Here is a 9,011-nt window from a genome sequence, read left to right as displayed (position 1 = left end):
TATATATCATGTTTTTCCTTCTGGTGTGTAGGTTTTTATATTTGAAACCTGTACAGTGCTGTGTATCCTAGTAGCATTTATACACACACATGCACACTATATAAATATATTACAAAAAAACCCAGAGCTCACAATCATTCAGTGCTTAGTATAATAACAACGTAGCCCAAATAAAGACAATGTTTCAGAGAAGCCGTGGGCAAAAGAAGTTAATTGCAGTAGCATGAGCAAAGCTTTTAATAAGGAAATACAGGAAATGACAAGCATTATGGCATCATCATTACGTGCTGGGAAACTCAGATTACTGTAAACATCCGGTTGCCTACAAACCTTTCAAAACAAAAAGAGACAAAAAAAAAAGAAAGGAGATAGGAGGAAATCTACTCTACAATTTCATTCACAGGGCATAGTCTTTGTTAAGTCATATAGGGCTAGCGACCCCAACTAGCACACCTCTCTCTTTTCTGGAATATGAGTTTGTGATCAGCTACACATTGTGCAGGAGGGGTCATGTTACAGCACCAAAAATCTCGGCTCAGAAGCTAAGTAACCCTTGTGTAAAAAACAAGTTCTCCGAACTTCCTTAACACATGGTTTTTTTCTTTTTAAAACCTAAAATAACCACATGTAACAAACTTCTGGTACATCTTTTCTAACTTCACATCTTTCGGGGTCACTTACCAATCATTTAACCCAGAAACCAATACAAGCTAATATATACATGCAGATGGTTTCTGTCTTTTTGCTTTGTGCAGAATTCTGTACATATATCCTTACCTACCTTTAAATCCAATAACTTCATACTGTTCCCCAATAGGGAAGCCATGTCACAATCATAAGCAAATCCATGCCTCTTGTGAACGCTTGCTTGATGCTCAATGTAAAGGGGAACCTGCATGTTTATAACATAAAAATACAACCTTACAAAGGCACACCCCTTATTTTGTTTTTTGGTATGTGCCCCCAAAATGTTGCATTTCCATGTTATAAACATGCACGGGTTCTCCCCACTTGCAGATGCTCTGTTGTACCAGTATATCATTTTTTATAGATCACTGGGAGGTTGCTGACCCTTTATATTAAGCCAGTGGTCAAATAAGGTACAGGTGTGCTGGTTCTCCATACAGTGAAACACAGGTAACATTTTTGTCATGTGGACAGGTGCCCTGTTCCCTATTGAGGTTCTGTGTGTTATATTCATTGTAATCCTGACTACTCTACATAATGCATTTTAACATCGTACACATGTACCATACACACATAGGATTTTTCCTGTTGGCAGATGCTCCATTATGCTGGTATTGTTTGTATCAGCACTATACCTAGCGATGGTTATTAAAGTATTTCACTTGTTCTTGTTTATATATTCCACAAATATTAAACAATACTGTATCTAATACGTTTTACTACTTGGAATAAGAAGCATATCAGACTGTAGTGATACTTTTAGGACCTTGTGAGCTTTTAAATACCATAACATGACACAGATGCAATTGGAGGCATTAAGAAATAAAACTTTTTCCCTGCCAGGTGGTGGAGAAACACCAAAATTGCCGATACAGTCTTTGCTCCCTTTAATAGCAATGGTCTGTTCCTTTAACATGGGGCAGATTTTGGCCTGAAACCACACAAGTGTTTTTCAGGCTTATATTTACCCCATGTGTGTTAGGACATGCTCAGGATGACATTAATATTGTATAAAATAAAATATATTTACACCTAAAAATTGTGTTTAATCTTATCGGTTTTAGATTCTAGCTTCCTATGTAGGCATGAGCAGAGGTTCTTAATCTACATTTTTTTTTTTTTACAGTCTGGAGAGTAAGGAATATTATTATTATAATAATATGCTTGTGCTTGCTTTCCCATCTTCTACAGTCTTTATGTGTAGAGAAATCCTTAGGCTGCACGGATGTGAGAAGTATGTTTCCACTGACTGTGTGGGAATCACAAAACTTGGAAACAGCAGGAAGTATATAAAGAATGATATTATAATATATAATATAATATATACCAGGGAATATGTAAGCAGCAAAGTAATATTTAAGAAAAACAATGAATTGCAAGGTTACATTTAGTCACTGAGCCATATATAGGGCCAAACAGTTATTTTGTCTTTTGTCATGAGATAACTTATGGGCGAGACTCAACTTGAGTAGAGAAAACTTTTCTCTTAATTCAGTTTTATGTGATAAACAGTAAGATACGTTTTTCTCATTGAATTACAACTGGCTTTATGGGAAAATTTGGAATTGAATTAAGAGATAAACTTTTCTCATCAAACTTAATCTGGCCTATAGTGCCTTGCAAAAGAATTCAGACACTTTACCAGTTCTCTTATGTTACTGAATAACAAATCCAACACTGAAATGTTGTTCTCTTTATTTTCATTCAAAGACCTAGAATGGCAAGTGCTAGAAAAATATCTTAAAGGTGTTCATATTAAAGGTTAATTTTAAGATAGTTTGGGCCTCAACTTATGTTTATTTTCATTTTTTTCTACCACATGCAAAATTTTAAAAGATGCAGCTGCATCTTTGTGAAAACTAATGCACTAATTATTGCCAATGACATATTAATAATGCCACATCACACATGTTTTGTACCACTCTGGACATAATAATGGAATGTGGCTAACATTAAGGAGCAAATAAGAAAAACTTATTTAACCTTTATTGTAACCTTGTTGTTGAAATGTTCCTTACTACATTTGTAAACAGCTATTCGGAGATACAAATCTTCATAAAATGCAGACACTAATAAAATAATTGAAACCTGGATGAACTGTATATACAAACTCAGTAAAGACCTATGCAGTGATAAGAGGAAGGATGGTTTGTGGAGGGGATAATATCTCTGTATGGGTCAGAGGACTTAATGTATTATGAGTCTTTTTCTTTAAAATCCTGAGAAAAATGAAGGAAACATAAGACACGTTTGAGAGAAAAACGTAGGCAAATGTGTCAAAAGCGACAGAGAACTTTAAAGACAATTGGAAAAGTCAAAACAGAAGTACAAAAGTAAAAACTGAGGTAAAATAAAAAAGACAAAGGACAGAAACGACAAAACCTGACAAAAATTGCAAAGAGTAAGAATTAAATTTTGTTGCATATCTCAAAGAAAAACCTGCAACAAGCCCCCACAACTGTTTATCAAAAGAAAAGCTGGTCAATATACCCATCCTCAGAGTCAAAAATGCCAGTGTGTGCAATTCAGACCAGTATCATAAACAATTTATTTAGGGCCATGCTGCCCTCTCATGGCAATTTCCAGCAGAGCAACACATTATCTTGATCCTTTGTGCAATATAAGACTTTCGCAGGTTACTGTGATATGCCATTATCTTTACTTGGATATCACTTTATCCGGATAAAGCCATTACTATAAGTTATTAATTTCAAACATGTCCAATGAAGACACTTGCAACATCTGTATGGCAAAGTGGCTTGTTTGGAAGGTACCAAACTAGACTATATAGTCACTCTTTTATATCCATAGTCTGTTGGTCATCCTCTGTTTGGCTGTCCTCAGCTTTTGCCTCCTCTGGATCCTCATCATCAAAGTAACGCTCCTCTTCATCTTGGGTTACAATATCTAAGTTATCTAAATCTGGGTCATCATCAACTTGGCTAGATCAAGGTGAACCACAGTCAAAAGTGAAAAGAAAAAAAAGTTACATGAAATAAAAAAAAAGACATAAAAATACACATTTTTAAGGCTAGAGATATATACTGACCAGACCACCCCCATCACACCATATCAATAGATGCAAGGTGTCTACTTGCAGGGAGCAAAGATAATCTAAACCTCAAACACAAAGCATAATAGTACGTAATTTGGATTCTAGTAGCGGTAACATCCCCATAAAAACATATTCCTTTAAACACAATGTGAAATTGATTAGGCTACTGGTGCACGTGGAGACAAAAGGAAATCTTGGAATATAGCACAGAAACAGGAAGGCACTTGACAGAGAGCGAAAGATGATGTGTGTTGCTCAATCCATACCTGTAGTCAAAATCTCGATCCTTTCCATCTAGAAATCTCTGGTGCATGCGACTGATGAATTCTTCCCTCATCAGTGCTCTTTCTTCACTGTTCACTGAGCACTCTTCATCAGACTCTATTTCACTCTCTAACAGACAAGTGAGGGATCAGTATTAGGAAGTAAAGGATTTATATATATATATATATATCTCTATTTTATTTTTTAATGGTTTCATTTTACAATGTATGAGAAAACATTTTAACGCAATCCTCATGGACTTGTGGTTAACTTGGGCACTAACTTTTGGCTAGAAATCTACAGAGATGTGACACTGTGTCTGACTATGAATATTTTTAGACAGTGCTATACAGCACTGTGCAAAAAGATTACATATACCTTTTTATAGACTAAGATAGTCATAGATTAATTCCCATTTTTTGGAAGTGGCATCTGAGTTAAAGCCAGCTCTGACTTGAGAACAGTGTATTCCTTATCTAAGCACATCCTACTGGGTAGTTCACCTTAAAGTTAACTTTTAAAATGGTGTAGTCAATGAAGTTTTTTGAATGAATCTGTAAAATGTCTTATAAAAGGTTGTTCACCTTTTGCAAAGTCCTACCAAAGTAGCTGTAGTGCTTAGAGCTACAGCTGTCATAGCTAAAGTTATTTGTCTGTTTTCCCTTTACTGTTGATCTCTGCAAGAGAGCTTAACCCAGAGGTTTGGTAAGTGCAATCTTTACTCTTTCATATAATATGAAACTTTCTGCCAAATAAATATGTTTAGAAAAGTATTTCTTTTGCAAAATCCTTATTTATTCACCCTTATCTGAAGGCAATCTCCCCAATTAAAGGCAAATAATGTTCTAATGGTACAAAAAGAAACTGAAAATGGACATTATTATTATTATTAATAAAGTACAGCTCTATGTACTCACCCACACATTGAATATACCAGAAAAAAAATTAACACAACCACAAATTCATCCTTGTGGTCAAGTAAATAATAAAATTTATAAAATGAGTTTACTCAGACAGGCACTGTTCTTTAATACACAAAAATACATACAAACTTGTTTAGGCTAGGGTGTGTTTTAGTAGTCAGAACACTGACCTTCCTCATCTTCATCCTCTTCTTCCTCCATGCAGCTCTCTTCCAGCTCTCTCTGAGCCTTCAGCCTACACTGAAGGGCCTGTTCCTGGCATGAATTAAGAAGAACAGTGGAGAGGCTGGTGGCTTCAGACATGTCCTTGCTGTTCTGGGACATTATCTCCTCCTCACTCTGGTATTGCCCCACATAATGCTCATACATAAGAGGGTCCCGTTCCCGCATCTGCTCATCACTGAAATATTCACCCGCTGAATAAAAAATGCACAAAAACAAGTGAAATTAAAAAGCATTTTTATGCTAATAAACATTTTCATTTCATTATATTCACATCACTATATATGAAGCCTACCTTCCAAAATCAAATACTACACTAAGTAATTATCCTATACAACTAAAAAACTATACTGGTAAGTCATCATACAAGGCTAAATAGAATAGTAAGTGGTCCCCAAGAAAAGTAAAAACAACAATTTTGGGATTACCCACCCACAAGGGCAATTCTGCCCCCCACTGCACCTTTCTGAAAACTGCACGTTACAGTATGGGCAAAAATACTTAAATTACAAAGTCTTGAAATCTCCTGCTCTGAGCCAGTTAAATGTCACACACATTGTTGTGTGACTCAACCAGCTCAGCACAGGCAATTTTAAAAACCCTTTTAATTTAAAAGTATTTGGGGGCGTTTTGCCAGTTACAGGGAGCTTGATGTCCCTATTACCATTATAAAAATTTACATTATCTTACCCGTGATTAGCTTCTGGAGTGCTGCATACCTCTTGTTTCGGACCCGAGTGTGATCAACCCTTTTGAGGGATGCTTTGCAAATCTCTTTGCAATAGTAATCTGCTGTGTAATCCCCAGAAAGGTGGTTGAAGCACTCTAGGTGTTCCTCTTTAAGGACCTTACGAAAACGCTCCAGGAAGATTAGAGGTTTGGATTCATAAAGTTCAAGAAGCATCGTCAACTTTTGCTCTTGGCTAAATTCTGGCTCCCCCTTCTGCTGGCTTCTGATCTGCACATTACTGTTGCTGATAGCCATAAACATATCCAAAAGAATTCCTTCAAGCTGTGTTGGATCTTGTTGAACAGGACCTTCACGACAACCCAATCGTTTGGCTTCCTTCAGTGCTTTTTCCAAAACTTCACTATCCTCACTCTGCTTGTTCTTGGACAAATACTCACTTTCATGAACTCCGAGGTCCCCCACTATGGCTTTATCTTCCTCCAACACATTCATATTATGCTCTGTGATATCTATTGATGAAAATGACAATATTTAGATACGGGGCAGCAATTACATACTTAAGTTCAAACAAGGGATTTTGTACCAGTTTATTTTCTGCTCATAATCCATTGCAGGAGGAAGGGCACTTGCATTGAAACAAAACTTTAGCAAGCTCCCTCCTTCACATTCCTCTGGTAAGTTTTTGAGCAATAAAAGCAAGTAGAAATCCCAGCTGCAAATCCAGCTGATGGAACTGAGTTTATAAACATAAAAGAAGAGATTTCAAGATGCATCATGTTATCATAATTCAAACTATTGACACCTTGTGCAAGACAACCAAACCTGGCAGTACAGTGGCTGCTTATTTATTCACACAAAATAAATGACGTATAAACCTTTATTGTAGAAGCTTTGGAGATAAGCAATTCAGAAAGTCTTATGGAAAATGTATTATACCATCGGGAAGGGCCGCCATTGGGAAGGACAGGAGGGCCAGTCGTCCCGTGCTTTGGGTGTTATGGGGTGCCGGCTATGCTACATTTACGGGCCCCCTGTTGTCACTGATCTGCAAACTTTAGGAAGGGGGAAGTTGCTAGAACGCCTGCATGTTTTTTCCCCTGTACAGCTTCTATGCCGCCCAATAGTCCCACTTTTCCTAACACGGCCACAGTCCAGGAACGTAACCCACAGCTCCCTCAAAATGATTAACTGCAGCCTTCCACTCTCCTGTTTCACAGAAAATCCCGAAGTCACACATCTCATCACGCGAGACTGGCGCTGCGACTACGCGAAAGCGTAATGACGTAACCTTACCCCTTACGCCTTGTGGGAGAGGCGGGGCCGCGTAACTCAGTGTTACAGTGACAGAAGCTGCAGTTATATTGTGGTAGCTGTCTAGTTATTCTCTGCATGTACCTCCTAATTCTTTAAGGGAACTGTAATATAAAAAAGAGTGTTTTTTGCCATGCCCCTTGCCATTTAAGTTCCCAATTGTCTTGTCTTTTATATTTTCTGCTTGTAGTTACAATATATTTTTCCTGGTTGCTCAGAGTACCCTGCTGAAGTTAGAGGCTTTACTCAACAATTTAACCAAAATGTCTTATTTCCAGCAATGTAGCAATTGGTCTTCATTATTTATGTGTTATAGTTTTTTAATGATTTGCCTTCCTCTTTAGTCACTGACATTTGTAGCCATAACACTATTGCTTTCTGAGCTTACAATTTTCCAAATGTCCCAGAAGCAATTTTATTTTTTTATTCAAACACACATGGGTAGATTGTGTTACACAGCAGCAGTAAATACAAATACCTCCCAACAGTGCTACTTTTCTTTACACAACTCCGCAGTCCTGGATCGCTGTTTAAATGTCCTGCAACACTGCTGCAACATCCAGCTTCTTAGCTCTTTTCAGAAGTCACAACTATTAATTTGCAAGACTGTGACATTACATAGCCGCTTTGCGGAAGTAAAGAGCAAGGATAGGATGTGTCAGCATCACAAAAGTTTATGTATAAGATGCTAGCATTACTCTGAGCTTGGCAGGTTTTGGGCATCTGCTCAAACTTTTTTTTTCAACTTCAGTGAAAAGAAAGACTTTTGTTTGTGATTGTTGCCAGCCATGCCAGCTGCCACCAAAGCCTCAGCTCCCAATATTTGTTCAAAACAAATTGATCAACTAACTCAATGCGGTCCCCGAACTGACTGTGCCTATTACCAGCATTCTAATTCGATTGTTTGGCCCCAGGGCCAAACGACCGATTTAGCCTAAATGCACACGATATCGTCCACCCCTAGGTTGCCAATGATACCTGCAGGAAGCTATCACATCCTACTCTCCTGCTGACCAAAAAGGAAAAAGTTTTATGCAAACTAAAGATAAGTGAGATTAATAAAACTTTAGGTTTCTTGTATCTGAGTGACTTTTTGCAAACAAAAGGCAATGGGTATCTTTGCCCAATGGTATTCTTGACTGTTTAGGCTTTGTTTAGAGTGCCATCAATACTGTATGTTTTTTGTACAAACAACTACCATTTGATTTGTCACAATTTAGAGACAGAACAAGAGTTATTTGAGGTGCAACTGACAAAAAGTAATAAGGTACTCTTTATTTACACTGGTTCTTACTCTTGTGCAGGTTCCTTGTCAGTTCTGCAGCTACAAAAATTCATTGGTTAAGACCTGTGCTGGTAAGGGTTTTACCCTGTTGACAACAGTTACTCATAATAGACTGCTACTGTTAATTTGAGTTCTGGCCCCATCGGGCATTTCTGGCCCCTGAGCTTCTTGAGGCAGCTCCTGCGATGCTGCCCCCCCTTGCACCGGGGGAACCACATTGTTAGTGCAGAGAGTGTTGTCTGGTAGGGGTTTGTTAACATTTGGAAATAGTTATTATATATATGTATGTATATCTTTATTTATAAAACGCTACTTATGTATGCAGCGCTGTACAGTAGAATACATTAATACAAACGGGGTTATTAAGATAATAATAGATAAATACAAAGTATAACAATAGATACAGTTGCAACAAGTTAAGAGTCAAAGACACAAGAGGATGGAGGTCCCTGTCCCGTAGAACTTACAATCTATATGGGAGGGTAACTTACAGACACAAATAGGCAAATATTAGTGCTGTAGGTCACAGTGGGTGACACTACAATATAAGTGCTAGTTCCCAGATCAGGTGCT

General features: G+C 37.5%; 1 protein-coding gene across 2 annotated transcripts; it reads right to left on the bottom strand.

Moving 5' to 3' along the window:
- Positions 1-222: 222 nt before the first annotated feature.
- On the bottom strand, positions 223-7,104 carry ccdc97 (coiled-coil domain containing 97). 2 transcript variants are annotated; one of them, XM_012968410.3, is made up of 5 exons: positions 6,718-7,104; positions 5,842-6,351; positions 5,100-5,345; positions 4,009-4,135; positions 223-3,629 (listed from the first exon to the last, which is right to left on the bottom strand). In XM_012968410.3, exons 2-5 carry the CDS (start codon positions 6,332-6,334, stop codon positions 3,479-3,481), a joined length of 1,017 nt encoding a protein of 338 aa, XP_012823864.1. In that variant the 5' UTR covers positions 6,335-6,351; positions 6,718-7,104; the 3' UTR covers positions 223-3,478.
- Positions 7,105-9,011: the final 1,907 nt, after the last annotated feature.

The sequence above is a fragment of the Xenopus tropicalis genome, chromosome 8 (assembly GCF_000004195.4).
Source record: "Xenopus tropicalis strain Nigerian chromosome 8, UCB_Xtro_10.0, whole genome shotgun sequence".
NCBI classification, from domain to species: domain Eukaryota; kingdom Metazoa; phylum Chordata; class Amphibia; order Anura; family Pipidae; genus Xenopus; species Xenopus tropicalis.
This window is presented reverse-complemented; position numbering and strand designations above follow the sequence as displayed.

Coding starts and splice junctions, on each gene's coding strand:
- ccdc97 (XM_012968410.3), bottom strand. CDS start 6,334: ATGAATGTGTTGGAGGAAGATAAAGCCATAGTGGGGGACCTCGGAGTT. Junction 5,346..5,841: donor ACTCCAGAAGCTAATCACGG/GTAAGATAATGT, acceptor TTTTTTATTCAG/CGGGTGAATATTTCAGTGAT. Junction 4,136..5,099: donor AGAGGATGAAGATGAGGAAG/GTCAGTGTTCTG, acceptor CTTGTCTGTTAG/AGAGTGAAATAGAGTCTGAT.